The sequence below is a fragment of the Octopus sinensis genome, linkage group LG26 (genome assembly GCF_006345805.1).
Source record: "Octopus sinensis linkage group LG26, ASM634580v1, whole genome shotgun sequence".
NCBI lineage: Eukaryota > Metazoa > Mollusca > Cephalopoda > Octopoda > Octopodidae > Octopus > Octopus sinensis.
Genome location: NC_043022.1, coordinates 3,014,100 through 3,033,600, shown reverse-complemented (window position 1 = coordinate 3,033,600; position 19,501 = coordinate 3,014,100). Strand labels below are relative to the sequence as shown.

General features: G+C 39.6%; 1 protein-coding gene across 1 annotated transcript in view; it reads right to left on the bottom strand.

Annotated features, from left to right (window-relative positions):
- LOC115224766 (serine/threonine-protein kinase TAO1) overlaps positions 1–19,501 on the bottom strand; it is a 141,252-nt gene that overhangs the window by 30,924 nt on the left and 90,827 nt on the right. The window contains exon 2 of the mRNA XM_029795674.2: positions 3,519–3,747. Coding sequence (XP_029651534.1) covers positions 3,519–3,650 — 132 coding nt within the window. The 5' untranslated portion in view covers positions 3,651–3,747. The remainder of the gene's footprint in view (positions 1–3,518; positions 3,748–19,501) is intronic.

The following is a 19,501-nucleotide window of genomic DNA, read 5'->3' as shown; positions in this document are numbered from 1 at the left end:
AAACTGCTAAGTCACGGAGACATAAACATACCAACACCAGTTACTGAGCAGTGGGGTGGAGTGGGGGACAGACGCAGACACACACACACACATATATATATATATATATATTTATATATATATATATATATATATATGCACCTTGTACCGTTTTCTCTCTCACCCTCTCTCCTATTCCTTAGTCCCTCTGCCCTCTTCAACCCCTCCCCTCCCCTACCACGTGGTTGCTGTCCAGTTTAGGCATTGTTGTCCTTTTTGGGCAGGCCGCCATTGAGCTCAGCCATGTCTGTTCTGTTCTGTCCTGCAACCTGGTCAGTTAAGATTTTATAAAGATTTTTTCCCCATTTTCTTTGCTCTAGCTTACTACATTTGTTTGTTTTGTTTTGTTGTTGTTGTAATTGTATGGAAGCACTCCGTCGGTTACGACGACAAGGGTTCCGGTTGATCCGAATCAACGGAACAGCCTGCTCGTGAAATTAACATGTAAGTGGCTGAGCACTCCACAGACACGTGTACCCTTAACGTAGTTCTCAGGGATATTCAGCATGACACAGAGAGTGACAAGGCCGGCCCTTTGAAATACAGGTACAACAGAAACAGGAAGTAAGAGTGAGAGAAAGTTGTGGTGAAAGAGTACAGCAGGGATCACCACCATCCCCTGCCAGAGCCTCGTGGAGCTTTTAGGTGTTTTCGCTCAATAAACACTCACAACGCCCGGTCTGGGAATCGAAACTGCCATCCTACGACCGCGAGTCCGCTGCCCTAACCACTGGGCCATTGCGCCTCCACATATATATATATAGGTTGGCCCTTTGAAATACAGGTACAACAGAAACAGGAAGTAAGAGTGAGAGAAAGTTGTGGTGAAAGAGTACAGCAGGGATCACCACCATCCCTGCCGGAGCCTCGTGGAGCTTTTAGGTGTTTTCGCTCAATAAACACTCACAACACCCGGTCTGGGAATCGAAACCGCGATCCTACGACCGCGAGTCCGCTGCCCTAACCACTGGGCCATTGCGCCTCCTGTAATTGTATAATTATCTCCCTTCTGTTGCATGGCCGAAACATGCTTGTCCATTGTGTAAGTATAATTCTATTTCATATGTTACGTTCGTCCGATAGACGAAAGACCTTTTTTGTTGTTCACTTACTTGTTCTTGTAAATGTACATTCGTTTGCCTTGCCCAGGGGCTTAATGCTTTTAGCTTGAGTCCTCGACCCAGCCGATTTCGAGTAGTATCAGAAAAGGGCAAAACTACACGGACATTCAATATGGTAACAAAAAAACTTAACCAAGAGTTGTTATTTCAATTTCAACCCCATGTCAGCTCGGATCAACGGCATTCCAACTGTGATCGTCCCCCATTTTTTCGGACAGTCACTCTAAGACAGTAGTTCCCAAACATTTTCAGGCCACATTTCTGGTGCCCCCTTTCACTCTCCCCACCACAAATATAGACCAATTTCTGCAGCAAATTCAAAACTGTATTTCATAAATAAAACTTAAACATAATTAACCTATTAATATTTCTTTTTTTACATCTATCACCCCATTTTGGCCACCCCATTATCATCCCACTTTTCTTCAACGCCCCCTGCCCACCCAATCTTTCTACTGTCCCCAAGGGGGCAGTACTGCCCACTTTGGGAACCACTGCTCTAGTACTACACAAGCTAAAAGTGTGTCTCTGTCTAGGCCAACCGAAATATCCTTTCTTTGATGAGATGATAACATGTAATGTCAGCATGATTTGTTGACTAGTTCTGGTACATTAAGGGACCACATTGAAACCCCTCAGATGGTCCATTTAACCTCAAAGCTATCAGACAATAAATGATTAATTAGAAACAAAGAGAATAAATAAACCTTGCATTCGACAGAGTAAGCCGAATGCCAAAGAGTTAATCAAAGGTTATGATGCAATTTTTTGCTAAAGTATTGTATTTCTGTAGAGCATAACTGAAATTCCAATACAAACTCTGTGTATGTGTGTGTATGGTGTGTGTGTAGCCACTGGCTAGGCGTATTGCACTCATATTTGGCAGATTGCGGTTTTGATTTCCAGGCTGAATGGGGGTGTGTTTTTCTTTTTGAGCAGGGACATGTTTCCTGGCACTCTGGTTCGCTCAGTTGTAAAATGGGTCACCCTGCAATGGAGTGGCCTTCCGATCAGGGAGAATGTTATCCTGTTTGACTAGCCAGCAGAGTGGCATCATTCAAAAGGTGAAAATGATGCAAAGCGCACTGTGGCCAGCAATGTGTAACAACATCCAATAGTCTGGTTGAACACATGATATATAAATATATATATAAAGGTGGGGATGCTGTATTTTTGTTACACAACCATTGCATACTACCAAGTATACTAAAGGCTTTACAAGTTGATACTGTGTCCTACCTGTGTTAGCCGTGCGATTTAATTTCTTTTTGAAGTTATCTCTTCATATTTTCTATAGAAATTAGAGTGAGGACTTGACATCTGCATTTCTATTCTTGCATGGGTCAGACAGAGTTCAGTGGGGGCAAATACACACACACCACACACACACACATTTCTTTGGAATAATTTTTTCAGAGATAAATATCAAATGGAAATTGTAGTTGTGATACCTGTGCCGGCGGCATGTAAAAAGCACCATCCGAACGTGGCTGATGCCAGCGCCGCCTTGACTGACTTCTGTGCTGGTGGCACATGACCTGCTGTGCTTGAGGAGACCCATTGAGTCAAGTACATCAACATCAAAATAAATATCAAATGGAAATTGACTGGCTTCTGTGCATGTGATATGTAAAAGGCACCAACCAATCGTGGCTGCTGCCAGCCTCCCTTGGCCCCTGTGCCAGTGGCACGTAAAAAGCACCCACTACACTCATGGGGTGGTTGGCGTTAGGAAGGGCATCCAGCTGTAGAAACACTGCCAGATCAGACTGGAGCCTGGTGCAGCCTCCTGGCTTCCCAGATCCCCGGTCGAACCGTCCAATCCGTGCTAGCACGGAAAATGGATGTTGAATGATGATGATGATGATGATGATGAAATGCATTTTTCATTGATAGAAAAAGCTGATACAACTGGCTGCGTCTATCATTATTTGATTAGAGAAAAAGAGAGAGAGAGAGAGAGAGAGAGAGAAAGAGAGAGTGAGCGAAAACGAGAGAGAGAAACTGAAAGAGAGAGAGAGAGAGAGAGAGAAAATGAAAGAGAGAAAAACGAGAGAGAGAGAGAGAAATGAAAGAGAGAGAGAGAGAGAGAGAGAGAGTGAGCGAAAACGAGAGAGAGAAAACGAAAGAGAGAGAAAACGAAAGAGAGAGAAAACGAAGAGAGAGAGAGAGAGAGAAAGAAAGAAAACAAGTGAGAGAGAGAGAGAGAGAGAGTGAGAGAGAGAGAGAGAGAGAGAGAGAGAGAGATCCTTCAATATTAATTCAGGTGATGCTTGTTCACCTGTTTTATTTTAATTTTAAATTAAATTAGAGAAGCTGAAACTGCAAAACTAATTAATGGAATTGAAGTCCACTCACAAAATACACCGCACCAAAACTGCCATGGCCAATCTCTCTCAGTTCCGTGAAAACTTTTTCCGGATCTTCCAAGCTGAAGAGAGCTGCAGTTTCAGGGTCCTTTAGGCTTCCTGGCTTTGGTAGGGAAGGCATGATGTCAGCTCCTAACTACCTGCGGTCTCGGTGTGAAGATAGACACAACACGTTCTGTACATTCATTTATTTTAGCATCCACATATGATTCGTCAACCTTTAAAAAGAAAAAGAAGAAAAAAAGAGAAAAGAAATTAATTATTTTACAAATTAATCATTTTAATTTTAAATTTATAATTTCAATCACAATGATAACGAGGCAACAGTCTGGACAGCTGTACACAAAGTATTTCAATGATAAGAAAACAGAATACATTATCTGTATGCATACATACATACAAACGAAGGGATCTTGAAAAGTTCCTGGCTTTAACCCTTTAGTATTTAAACCGGCCATATCCGGCCAAAATAGCTAATCTGTTTTATGTTCAAACTGACCAGATCTAGGCTCTCACACCTACCCTACAATGTTATTCTACATTAAGTAATTACACCATCAAGATCTTGAAGATATGAGAAAATGCATGATTAATTCAAATCAATGGGAATCAATAAGCATTATGTTTGATAGAATAATCTGAACACTAAAGGGTTAAGGGCATTGCAAAAGGGCTGGATGAAGGCTCAACCTTCCTAGTTCTCTTACAGGGCTTAAAAAACTGGACTGCTGCAATAAGTGTGTGAATCTGAGAGGAGGGGAATATGTTGAATAAAATCATAATTAGCTGAATCTCCTGTATTTTCTTTTACCCCAAGCCAGGAACTTTCCAGCCTCCCCCCCCCCTTGTACATACGTACACAACAGTTTATCTACTTGTATGCCAGACTTTCTGATCCATCTGGAATACCTCTACTGTGGCCCTTTCCTCTCCCCACCACATCACTCCAGCATCTTCTGGCTAGCAGCCAAAGCAACAGCAATTGCTGTTCCTTATACATTCTCAGACAAAGAGCAAATTGCGAGATTTCTCACTCCTAATGGCAACTGAACTCCCTTCATATATGTGTGTGTGTGGGTGCATTCACACACACACACACACACACACACACACATCAACATGAAAAATTGGAGTGCAAAATGGAAGCAATAAATGGAAAAGGACAACGGACAAAGAAACACGGAAATCCGTTCATCAACCATGGAGACCCAACTGAGTAGAGTTCCAGCTAGTCCAGAGTGTCCAAAGTCTTCAAGTTTTAGGGTAACTACTCCTCCGGTTGTGTCAGTGATAAGACAAACATCCCTGGAGGTGATGGGCAAACAAGGACCGAAAATGAAGCACAACAACATACAAGGGAGAAAGAAAACTATAGGCAGAAACAATGCAGCAGCACAAGATATATACATATATATATATATATATATAGGCGCAGGAGTGGCTGTGTGGTAAGTAGCTTGCTTACCAACCACATGGTTCCGGGTTCAGTCCCACTGCATGGCCTCTTGGGCAAGTGTCTTCTCCTATAGCCTCGGGCCGACCAATGCCTTGTGAGTGGACTTGGTAGACAGAAACTGAAAGAAGCCTGTCATATATATATATATATGTATATATATATGTGTGTGTATGTTTGTATGTCTTTGTTTGTCCCCCTAGCATTGCTTGACAACCGATGCTGGTGTGTTTACGTCCCCATCACTTAGCGGTACGGCAAAAGTGACCGATAGAATAAGTACTGGGCTTACAAAAGAATAAGTCCCGGGGTCGAGTTGCTCGACTAAAGGCGGTGCTCCAGCATGGCCACAGTCAACTGACTGAAACAAGTAAAAGAGTAAAGAGTATATATATATATATATATATATAGTATTTACAGCCCTAGGTTGGACCTTGCTGAAGAAAATCAGACCTTGTGAGTTCTCCATGACTCGCTAAAAGATGATCAGAAACCAACGGGTCCAGGGAACTAAGATGGTAAATGTTATTCATTTCCAAATTTATTCCTGTCGAATTTTATCCGTTATTTTTGTGGTTTACAGAATCTAGCTGTTCTTTCTAGCGTGCTAAATTCCCTATAAGTTGATTCCTTATACACTATATCGTATATATATATATATATATATATATATATATATATATAATACACACACACACATATCTCGTATGATTTCTGACATTAACCACATGGTCTGGTCGAGATGGGCTAGTAGATAGAATGTATACATGGGAAATGCATGTATATATATTGGTATCTACGAATAGGCGAGCTGGCAGACACGTTAGAGCGCCGGGCGAAATGCTTAGCGGTATTTCTTCCGTTGTTACGTTCTGAGTTCAAATTCCACCAAGGTCGACTTTGCCTTTCATCCTTTCGGGGTCGATAAATAAAATACCAGCTTCGCACCGTGGTCGATGTAATCGACTTAATCCCTTTGTCTGTCCTTGTTTGTCCCCTCTATGTTTAGCCCCTCGTGGGTAGTAAAGGGATAGGTATTTCGTCTGTCGTTACGTTCTGAGTTCAAATTCCGCCGAGGTCGACTTTGGTATTTTATTTATCGACCCCGAAAGGATGAAAGGCAGTTACGCACTGGGGTCGATGTAATCGACTTAATCCCTTTGTCTGTCCTTATTTGTCCCCTCTATGTTTAGCCCCTTGTGGGGAATATATAAATAAGTATTGGTATCTACAAATAGATTTATCGTTGTGTATATGTATTTCATGTTTATGTTTATTGGTGTATTTCTACTGAGGGCTGCAAAGCCATTTCTATTGCCGGGCATGAAATCTTAAGATATAGGATTATCCAAAATTTTGTAAATCTTTTTGCCCATTACCTCACATCTGACTTAGGGTTATAAACAGAGAACTGATTTAGAGTGGATTATAGGTATTTGACATCTACTTCTAGTGTATAGGTGCTGGCATTCAAACACCCTTAATTATAACTATATTTTTATAATTATACCCTTTTTGCCTTTCATCCTTCAGGGTCGATAAATAAAGTACCAGTTTCGCACTGGGGTCTATGTAATCGACTTAATCCCTTTGTCTGTCCTTGTTTGTACCCTCTATGTTTAGCCCCTTGTGGGAAGTAAAGAAATATATATATATATATATCTACTATATAAAATCCGTTCTGTCTGTGTGTGTGTCTTCTAGGATCTCGGACATCCTACATCCAATTGCGCTCAAATTTGATATGTAGATACCGACGGTATCAGGGTATGTATAAGTCTTGAAAAAATTACAAAAATCGATTCCAGGTGAAAATGCAATCAATAAAGCCGTGGGAACGTGCATTTGTACATGCAAGTACATCAGCTGTTGCGATCGATACTACGCGTACGCGAGAAAAATGCATGTGCAATTTGCGCAAAAAAAAGCCGGCTGGCTTGAAATAATGCCACAAAATGGGACGGTTGGGCAAGTTGTTTTGAGAAAATTTGGTTTAAATGTTTGACAACTCAGCACCGTCCATTGGACGGTGGGGGGGGGGGGGCGTTTTGCTCGTATATATTTGTAATAAAGAGTGACAACAAAAGAATGAGACCTCGAGTACTATAATGACAACTTAATGTTTGTTCTAAATTATAACATGTATATATACTCTTTTACTCTTTTACTTGTTTCAGTCATGTGACTGCGGCCATGCTGGAGCACCGCCTTTAGTCGAGCAACTCGACCCCGGGACTTATTCTTTTTGTAAGCCCAGTACTTATTCTATCAGTCTCTTTTTGCCGAACCGCTAAGTGACGGGGGACGTAAACACACCAGCATCGGTTGTCAAGCAATGCTAGGGGCACAAACACAAACACACATATATATATATATATATACGACAGGCTTCTTTCAGTTTCTGTCTACCAAATCCACTCACAAGGCATTGGTCAGCCCGGGGCTATAGCAGAAGACACTTGCCCAAGATGCCACTCAGTGGGACTGAACCCGGAACCATGTGGTTGGTTAGCAAGCTACTTACCACACAGCCACTCCTGTGCCTATATATATATATATATATTATATATATATATATATATAGAGATAGAGAGAGAGAGAGAGAGAGAGAGAGAGAGGTCTGGAAAACATTATCATGGAAGAAGAGTGGAGGGTAGTAGATCAAAAGACAGGTAAAGTATACAAGGTCAAGAGCTAATTGGACAAGAGCAGCAAGGTAAGTGGAGAACCCATGCTTAATCAGGAAGCTTTTCATTGTAGAATCAAAAATATGCGACACACACACACACACACACACACACACACACACACACACAAGTGGTGAAATGAGATATATATAAATTTCTAGCTATAAGATAAAGGTGAAAGGACAAGATGGATATAGCTGAGAGAGAGAGAGAGAGAGAGAGAGTGAGAGAGAGAGAAAGAGAGAGAGAGAGAGAGGGAGAGAAAGAGAGAGAGAGAGAGAAGAGAGAGAAAGAAAGAAAGAAAGAAAGAAAAAGAGAGAGAGAGAGAGAGAGAGAGAGAGAGAGAGAGAGAGAGAGAGAGATAGAGATAGAAAGCATCAAGAGCCAAGTGTCCTACTTCAAAATCATAATTCCTATCAATAGAATTCCGCAGACACAGTCCACCTAGCTGCAAGGAACTGATATCAGATCTCAGAAAATTCTGAGCGATAAAGCTAACGTTGTACCCAGAGGGAGATCTAGCCTTCATTTATTTAAACCTGCTGCTAATGAGTGTGAAGGCAAGATATTTGCATAATAGAAATTACAACCAGTAATTCTGAGGAATTCTCACCACCAGTCAGAAGATATGATAATTTATTAGCAACATCGGTAAAACCAGTTGATCCTAATCAGTTAACGAGATTACGCAGTTAAAATATGAACAAATGCCTGCAAATATCGTTGAAGTTGAAATACAGTTCTTCATGTTTAATTACCATTTAGAGTAATTCCAGTTGTGTTTTAGTAGACTAGCAGTATCGCCCGGCGTTGCTCGGGTTTGTAAGAGAAATAACTATAAAGCATTTTTAGAGAGTTATAGCCAAAAAATGGGGGGGAAAATTATGGTAAATTTTTTTTGAGAGTTAAAAAGGTCGAGTTGCGTCCCCTAGACAGTCTGTGTTTCTGATTCTTGACCCCATGTCGAATTTATCGATTTTTTTCAGAACTGGGGGAACTTTTCAAAATTTTCGCTGCGTTAGTTTTGAATTATGACATTGGGCTATGTGTGTGTCAAGTTTCATCAGAATCGGTTGAAAGCCGTGGTCAGGGTGAGGGTACAACCTGACAGCCACACAGACAGACAAACTGCCGTTTATATAGAGAGAGAAGAGAGAAGAGATAAAATAAAAAGAAATAAAATAACAAAACTGTCTTCATAGTCTCATCAACTAAGTATGATTACTAATCATCGTTTAAGCAGACTGATATTTGGTGAATACCATCAAATTCGGTATTTGTGTGTTACTTAACAAGATTATATTTTCAGTTTTTTTTTTTTTTTGGTCTTTTTCTTTTTTTCTTTTTTGTTGAGATCTGGCCACACTTAAGATACGGAATGAAAACATAACTTCACCAAAAAATGCCAGAGCCAACTGCCATTAACCAACAAGTTCCACCATTACGAAGAAAGTGGGTTAAAAATGGATTAATTCTAAAGTCTGCCTGTGTGTGTGTGTGTGTGTGTATAGAAGGTGTAGTTACTATGGTTAGCTAAAAAATCTTATCAGAGCTGAATCAACAGTGACTGCTAAGAAAAATATACCAATTCCTCAATCCAGATAAAAAAAAAAAAATTTAAAAAACTTAAAATAAATAAATAAAAACTAGGAGATAAAAATGACTATATGAAATGGTAATTTCTAAATTCCTTTCCACTGAGCTGGGTTTTCCTCCCTCCTTCACGTGTGTTTCGTAACCAGGCAATCTCATGTGACAATTGCAGCAGAGGAGACAGAGATCAATACCGTTACGCGTTTCCAGATATTGAGACTGACTAAGTAACATGATAGATTACTAATTATTTGTCGATTCATCCTTTACGATTTATTAAACAGCTTAATCGGAATCCCCTTCAAATTTCAATATTAGCAACCAAGAACTTAGATGCTAGCTCTACTCCCCAAACTCAAGTTGCCAGGAAATCAATAAACAAAAAAAATTAACAAATACAAAAAAAATCAAATAAGTTATGCACAACAATTGGTTCACAGGTAAAACTCAACTCAATTAACCTTTTCCATTGCTGTGTGTCGTCAACAACTTGAACACAACTTGCATTGAAATTAGAGCCATTTTATTAATACCTATTTCTTTACTACCCACAAGGGGCTAAACACAGAGAGGACAAACAAGGACAGACAAACGGATTAAGTCGATTATATCGACCCCAGTGCATAACTGGTACTTATTTAATTGACCCTGAACGAATGAAAAGCAATGTCGACCTCAGTGGAATTTGAACCCAGAACGTAACGGCAGACGAAAGACCTATACTACCCACAAGGGGCTAAACACAGAAAGGACAAACAAGGACAGACAAACGGATTAAGTCGATTATATCGACCCCAGTGCATAACTGGTACTTATTTAATCGACCCTGAAAGAATGAAAGGCAAAGTCGACCTCAGTGGAATTTGAACTCAGAACGTAGCGGCAGACAAAATACTTATTTCTTTACTACCTACAAGGGGCTAAACACCGAGAGGACAAACAAGGACAAATGGATTAAGTCGATTATATCAACTCCAGTGCATAACTGGTACTTATTTAATCGACCCTGAAAGAGTGAAAGGCAAAGTCGACCTCAGTGGAATTTGAACTCAGAACGTAGCAGCAGACAAAATACTTATTTCTTTACTACCCACAAGGGGCTAAACACAGAGAGGACAAACAAAGACAGACAAATGGATTAAGTCGATTATATCAACCCCAGTGCATAACTGGTACTTAATTTATCAACCCCGAAAAGATGAAAGGCAAAGTCGACCTCAGCGGAATTTGAACTCAGAACGCAGCGGCAGACGAAATACTGCTAAGCATTTCACCTGGCGTGCTAACGTTTCTGCCAGCTCGCCACCTTAATTCTATTAATATCATGAACTTATTTTGAATTATTTCAAGGTGAACTGAGCAGAATGACAAAGCAAAATGGATTGAAAAATAAAGTGCTCCATATGATTCAGACCCGACCTCAAGATGTTTGACACAGTAAAATCTACACTAGTGGTTCTCAACTAGGGTTCGCATGACCCTTGTGGGCGGGCAGGGGGTGGCCCCTATAAGATTTTGCTGCTAAGGTTCATGTGCAATAAATCACTTACACTTCTACAACGCACAAAAATATTTTGATTGTTTTATACAATTCCTAATAATAATTAGTAATAAAAACATAAGAGTTTTTAACACCTTGGGCAAAAATGTTGCCACGGTGCCTTCAACTATAGCTTCAGGCCAACCAAAGCCTTGTGAGTGGATTTGGTGCAAGGAAACTGTGTGGAAGCCTGTGGTGTGTGTGCCTCTTTGTCTCTACCATTGATTCTTATTTTACTTGGCTGGACCCCAACAGCCATTCGACATTTAAAAAGTCCTATTATTAACCCTTTATTAACCCTATAATTAACCCTTTAATATTCACATTATTATCTCCAAATTAATGCTCATTTATTCATTTTGTTATGAATTAATCAGGAATTAATTCCACAGGCGCAGGAGTGGCTGTGTGGTAAGTAGCTTGTTTACCAACCACACGGTCCCGGGTTCAGTCCCACTGCGTGGCACCTTGGGCAAGTGTCTTCTACTATAGCCTCGGGCCGACCAAAGCCTTGTGAGTGGATTTGGTAGACGGAAACTGAAAGAAGCCTGTCGTATATATGTATATATATGTGTGCGTGTGTGTTTGTGTTTGTGCCCCTAGCATTGCTTGACAACCGATGCTGGTGTGTTTACGACCCCGTCACTTAGCGGTTCGGCAAAAGGAGCCCGATAGAATAAGTACCGGGCTTACAAAAAGAATAAGTCCGGGGGTCGAGTTGCTCGACTAAAAGGCGGTGCTCCAGCATGGCCGCAGTCGAAATGACTGAAACAAGTAAAAAGAGAAAGAAAAAAAAAGAAATCAACAGGAGGAGTTTGAGAGCAAAGCTAACAGCGAGGGGGGGGGGGCAAGGTGGAATGTAGGCCAGTCAAATAAGCAAATACGTTATTCAAGAACAACAACAGGTTAAAACTTAACAAAACCTCGCAGAGCTTGTTTGTGACTGCAATAAGTTTACAAAGAAATCCAAGCCTCAAAGCCCTTCCACCACCCAGTCTTACATCTGTACGACCTGTTTCAACTTATCAATACATACAACCACTTGCTATTATTGTTTTGTTTGCTACATAATAGTTCAAGGTAACCAAGTATGTTTTTTTTTAAAAAAATGAGAGTTCTATTTTATTTTATTTTATTTATATATTTTTTTGCTCTTTTGGTTTTTTTTTTTTTTTTTTTTTTTTGCTTTTTTTGGGGATTTGTTTTGGTTTTTTTTGTTCCCCCTCCTCTATTTAAAGAAAGCTTTCATGCTTTTGTTTATTTGCTCTTTTCGAAAGAAAATGAAAAGAGATAAACATAAAAAAGAAGAAAAAAGAAAAAAAAAATTGCCAGGAATATAAAAGAGGTATAAAACAGTTCTCATAGTTTATAGACCTGATTCCAAAAGGAAAAAGAAAAAGGAAAAGAAAAAAGAAAAAAATTTTTAAAAAAGCCAAGTGCTGTTCTTTCATGTTAAAAAGATTCCGAGGTGGCATATATGAAACTTAGGAAAAAAAAGGGGTGGTGGTAGTGCTGGTGGTGGAGGTGAAGCTAATTCGTAGAATGGGTAAAGACAAGTTGAACCACAAAGAGATTATGAAAACCAAACAGACACACCAGAAGGTAACAAGATGACCTACAGAATTTCTCCCACAATTATTTACCTCAGCTACCAAGTGGAAACGATTCTGCATCATCGTCGTCATCATCATCATCACCTGATTCTGTGGATTAGAGGAGGTAGAGCACCCGTCTAACACCCGTGGACATATTTACAAAGTCAGAAAACAGCACAGCTCCCATGACTTCAGGAAACATTTTTTCACGCTGAGAGTTGCTGAAGCATGGAACAAACTGCCGGCATCAGTTGTTAGTTGCCGGAGCACTGCATCCTTCAAAACTTCCATGCTTCCTGAGTCCGTCTGTCTAACACCCGTGGACATATTTACAAAGTCAGAAAACAGCACAGCTCCTTCCATGACTTAAGGAAACATTTTTTCACGCTGAGAGTTGCTGAAGCATGGAACAAACTGCCGGCATCAGTTGTTAGTTGTCGGAGCACTGCATCCTTCAAAACTTCCATGCTTCCTGAGATTTGCCAAAACTACACCTGATTTTCTCCCCTCCATACACACACAAGCATGTATCTGACTCATACATTGTTCGCTTTCCAGACATTTCTACATTACTGCATGTACTTTATATGCACTTTCTGACAAGTTGTGGTGCACCTGAGCACTGAATACAATAATTTCATTATTATTATTATTATTATTAGTGTAGAGAAGCAGCAGCAGCAGTAGTAGTAGTAGAAACAAGGGAGGGAACCCAGCATAATCTGTTGTCCAAAGGCTTCCTCATCAAATAAGACGACCTTCCAGAATGGCTTTCTGTGTCTGTGTGCGCAATGCAAATATTAAAAATCTGCACCACCACAGCTAATTGGAGCTGCCCCAATAATTATTGATTGAATACACTCTAGTTAATTAGATCTACACAGCTAAATATTCTCTCTCTCTCTCTTTCTCAGACAAAAGGTCAGTCCTAAAACGCCAACAGCCAGTATCCTCTTGTCCCCATGGTATATGATGAACTTATCCAAATTTTTAAAATCCACTAAATAATTGTTACCGACATCGACCGCCTACTTTTTATCTTTAACTTGCTTCAATCATTAGACTGTGGCCACGCTGGGGCACTGCCTTGAAGAACTTTTTAGTCGATTGAATCGATCCCAGTACATACTTTTTTTTTTAAAAGCCTCGTACATATTCCATTGATCTCTTTTGCTAAACCGTTAAGTTACAAGGGGCATAAACACACCAATATTGGTTGTCAAGTGGTGATCACACACAATGAGCTTCTTTAAGTTTCCATTGACCAAATCCACTCACAAGGCTTTGGTTGACTTGAGGCTATAGCAGAAAACATGCCCACAAGGTCCATTGCAGTGGGGCTGAACCCACAGCCATGTCAGCTCTGATCAAGCATACTTCTGATCAGAAAGTATTCCAGGCGGGCCCTTTTTAAAATTAAAAAAAATGTTCTCCCCCTAGATTTAACTAACATTGATATTACTCTATCAAATGTGAACAGGTAAAGACCCTCTTTGGTCACGAATGACCATGGGATTGCACCTGAAAAGTTCCCTTCCAAGACACAAATCTGGACAAGGTTGTTTATGGAAGACCAGCAGTCGCCCATGCATACCAGCCTCCCCCTCTCCATGCCATTGTATGTACATAGAGTAAAGGGTAAAGAACCCCTACAGTCATGAATGACCATGGGACTATACCTACAAAGTGCCCCTCCAAGGTACCAGTCTGGGCGAAATTGTTTATGGAAGACCAGCAGTTGCCCATGCAGACCAGTCTCCTCTCTCCAGGCCATGGATGTTATCCAAGGAAAAGGCAAAGGGGGCTGATACATCTTGGCACCAGTGACATCGTAACTCATTTCTACAGATGAGCGAACTGGAGCAACGTGAAATAAAGTGTCTTGCTCAAGAACACATTCACGTTTTGAATTAATCATGCATTATCTCACAGCTTCAGGATTTCTACTTCTATGATTTGATTGCTATTTTTAAAATGGCATTGTAGGGTAGGTGTGAAAGATCAGATCTGGCTACTCTGAGCATAAAATAGGTTGAATATTAGTGCTAGATATGGCCAGTTTAACCCTTTAGTATTTAAACCGGCCATATCCGGCCAAAATAGTTAATCTGTTTTATGTTCAAACTGACCAGATCCAGGCTCTCACACCTACCCTACAATGTCATTCTACATTAAGTAATTACACCATCAAGATCTTGAAGATATGAGATAATGCATGATTAATTCAAATCAATGAGAATCAATAAGCATTATATTTGATGGAATAATCTGAACACTAAAGGGTTAAACCTTTAGTATTTAAACCAGCCATATCTGGCCAAAATATTTAATCTGTTTTATGCTCAAACTGACCAGATCCAGGCTCTCACACCTACCCTACAATGTTATTCTACATTAAGTAATTACATCATCAAGATCTTGAAGATATGAGATAATGCATGATTAATTCAAATCAATGGGAATCAATAAGCATTATATTTGATAGGATAATCTGAACACTAAAGGGTTTAAGTACTTACAATCACAATTGCCAATATTTTGTTTCGAAGACAGTAGGAGTGAGATTTGCCTGCTATTTCTAGAAGGTCGAGCAAACACACAGAGACTCTCAATGGGTAAAACTAACTATAGTCAGCCACACTGGAACTAGACACAGCTGCCTTACTACCCCGAGAAAGGGGGCTCTTAATCAAAGACCCCCCAGAAGTTGAAGTTAGATGTGCAGACATTTTAATTTCACTAATTCACTAACCGGGAACGGAGGAGACGGGGGGGAAAAAGTACATGTGTGTGTGTGTGTGTGTGTTTGAAAAGCTTAAAGAACATTAACAGAATTTAATTAAAGTTGAAAATATATTTCTCTCTGTGAAACATTTAGTTTCCTCCTCTGTATCTCTCTCTCTCCCTCTCCACTCTCCCCCCCTTACATCCAACAGATTTTTCACCATCAATAGACTCAACAGAGGCAACGCACATCAGGCTGACATGAACAAATGCAGTTTTAAACATCAGAAAACATTACCAAAAAAAAAAAAAATGTCGCAAATAAAAGATTAGCAGAGGGAAAAAAAACAAAAAAAAAAAAAAAAAAAAAAAAACATTAAAAAAAAAATTTTAATATGTGTGTGTGTATGTGCATATGTTGTAGGGCTATGTGTCTGTATGTGTGTCTGCTGGAATGTGTATGCATATGTATAAAAGCAACAGTGAATGACTATGTGTGTGTGTGTGTGTGTGTCTGTAAGAAAGTGTATGCATGTGTGGTTGTACATGTGAGGTTGTACTTGAGGATATGCAAGTATGCATCGGATCCACACATACGCACAGAGGCAGGCATACCGACCGACTGCTTGTTATCCGATAAGCATTTAGCGGTGAATTACCAAACGTTATGGGGACTCTGGTTATGAAAACCGAAACTTCTCTGAGTCAAGAAAAAATTACTGAAGTAACTGCAGTCCATTGGGAGATATTTTTAAAAACGCATTACTCTTTACTCTTTTACTTGTTTCAGTCATTTGACTGCGGCCATGCTGGAGCACCGCCTTTAATCGAGCAACTCGACCCTGGGACTTATTCTTTTGTAAACCCAGTACTTATTTTATCAGTCTCTTTTGCCGAACCGCTAGGTAACGGGGACATAAACACACCAGCATCGGTTGTCAAGCAATGCTAGGGGGACAAACACAGACACGCATATATATATATATATATATATATATATATATATATATATACATATACACGACAGGCTTCTTTCAGTTTCCGTCTACCAAATCCACTCACAAGGCTTTGGTCTGCCCGAGGCTATAGTAGAAGACACTTGCCCAAGGTGCCACGCACTGGGACTGAACCCGGAACCATGTGGTTGGTAAACAAGCTACTTACCACACAGCCACTCCTGCGACGTAAACTCACCAGCATCGGTTGTCAAGCAATGCTAGGGGGACAAACACAGACACACAAACACACACACGCATATATATATATATATATATATATATATATATATATATATATACATATATACGACGGGCTTCTTTCAGTTTCCGTCTACCAAATCCACTCACAAGGCTTTGGTCGGTCCGAGGCTATAATAGAAGACACTTGCCCAAGGTGCCACGCAGTGGGACTGAACCCGGAACCATGTGGTTGGTAAACAAGTTACTTACCACACAGCCACTCCTGCGCATTTCGAAAAAATAAAGATAAAAACCTTCTAGAGATTTCTCCCTATTTCAAACAACAACCATGCGAGATCAGGCTATCACCAAGGCATTTGTCAGTTAAAACACATCAGGGCCGGCCCTTTGCTGAATTGCATCTGTAAATGGTAAATGCCTTCATACTTCCTGATGCCAGAGATTCAAAATACACACATTATCGCATATAAAGTTTACATATATGGAATTACTGCAGCTATTTACTACAGACATATCAAAATGGCTCCATTTTCACATTTTTGCGTTTGTTTATTTTTTTTTAAAGGAATGTCGATTGTGACGTATATCTAGCCACATATCTATATAAATTATGTCTATACCTATCTTTCATCATCATCATCATCATTTAACGTCTGTCTTCCATGCTGGCATGTGTGTGTGTGTGTCTAAATATACACATCTCTGTGTCTATATCAATCAATATATATATATATTCATATACAAACTGCCTCTATCCATCCATTTATATATATATATATATATATATATATATATACATACACACACTTCATATATCTACCTGCATCTATTGCTATATCAATCAATCCCCTCTATATTTATATATATATATATATATATATATACATACGTGTGTGTTTGAATGTGTGTATGCATGCACGTATGTATACAAGTATATAAGCATGTATATATACATGCATATATGCGTGTGTGTGTGTGTGTATACATGCATATATGCGTGTGTGTATAAATATATATATATATATATATATATATACATATATAAAATGTATGCATTGTTCACCATTTATTGATACTTGCCTACGGTTCCCTTCCTCGCGTAATTTAGACTTTTAAAAATATTTGTAATTGCCGACTGCTTTCAAGGATAGTGCATCTAGTTGCAGCTGCCGTTATTTATTCCGGCAGCCTCCGCATGTGCAGCAATGAGGCTGCTTTACGAGATAAACATTTCAGTTATTTACACTGACAGCTTTGTGCCAAATTAAATATTATAATAAAACTTTTACCTACTTTTAAACAATCACACCGCATAAATAATAATGGTTTCACATTTTGGCACCAGGCCAGCCATTTCGTGGGTTGGGGGTTAAGTTAACTGCACAGCCCCCCCCCCCCAGTGCTCAACCCTTTAGTGTTCACATTATTATGCTAAAATTAATGCTTTTTTATCCACATTGTTTTGAATTAATCATGCATTATCTTGTAGCTATGAGATTTTGATGAGGTAGCTGTTAATTTTTCAAACGATATTGTAGGGTTGGTGCGAGAGACCAGATCTGGTCAGTTTGGACATAAAACAGGCTGAATATTTTTGGCCGGATTTGGCCGGTTTAAATGCTAAATGCTGAAAGGATTAACGGCAAAGTCAACCTCAATGGAATTTGAACTCAGAATACAATAAAAGAAAAACGAAATGTTACCCAAAGCATATCATACAGCCATGCCTATACCCATTTTAAACAGGATTTCCCAAGGAGAACACACTAGAACGGCAATAGAGCAAACTGCAGCCCATGGGACTTACTGAACAGTGGATCTAATGAAACATTACCTTGAATTTTTTAGTTGGTAGAGTCTCAGGGAGGTTGGTGTCAAAAGGGTTAAAAGATTAGATGGTCATGGCTGGCAGCCCTTTGATCATATGTTTACTCAATCAAGGTTGACCTGGGGTTCAATAATAACCATATCAAATTCCGCCGAGTCGACTTTGCCTTTCATCCTTTCGGGGTCGATTAAATAAGTACCAGTTAAGCACTGGGGTCGATATAATTGACTTAATCCGTTTGTCTGTCCTTGTTTGTCCCCTCCATGTGTGTAGCCCCTTGTGGGCAATAAAAGAAATAATAATAACCATCATTACCCCTATGCTATAAAAAGTATTAAATATGTCTTGGTGACAATGGTGGATTTAATTTTTTTGTAAAGAAGTCTATAACAGAGAAGAAAGTCTTCAAAAAAGGATATTTTTATGACGAAATGTTCAAAGCCAGTTCTGTACGTGTTAATATGAATAGCATGTGTCATTGCTGTTCTTGAAACAGATTTACATATTTTTCCTTTTGATGTAAGCAAATAAATTTTGCAACTAAACCAAGCGTGAAAAATGTTTCATGCTTGATTCTATTGTGAAATTCGTTTTCGTTTGAAGACAGCAAATCTTTTTCTAATTGGTGAGCAAAAGCTTTCTTTATGAAACAGATTCGTCAACATGCATGTTTATAGACGAGACCCACTGAATGAAAGACTCCCTAAACGAGGAAAGAAAACCGTTTGCAATAATATCCCAAACTGAAATTTTATTTAATTCTAAGGGGCTGAGAAATATGATTAATTGAAGATCAAAGATTTTGTTAGAGTTAAAAAGAAACGGGGGGGGGGAGAAAAAAAACACCACCATAGTTTCCATGTCCCCCTTTTTTATGCTTGCATTGGGTCGGGCAGAATTCACTGAGGCAGATTTTCTATGGCTGGATACCTCTCTTGTTAGCAAGCAAGGTAATATTTCCCTCAAGACTAAACTGTACCCCTAGAGGGTACGTCTGGACATTTACCATTATCAACGATTTCAAACGTGTTCTGGCTCACTTTCAATTCTACTTCTTTTATTATTAATCAATTGGTTAAATATCAAGGGGCACTTAAAGAGGGAAAGGACAAACAGGAAGAGCAATGCCTCTAATCTTTAATTTTTCAAGACGGCATGGCTCAACGTGAGGATTTTGGTTGCCGTTTCTTACAGGTTAAACAACCATACAGAGGCAGCTCCACGTTAGGCTACAGTTGTACGAGGCTGAGGAGAGATACTCTTTTACTTGTTTAAGTCATTTTGACTGCGGCCATGCTGGAGCACCGCCTTTAGTCGAACAACTCGACCCCGGGACTTATTCTTTTGTAAGCC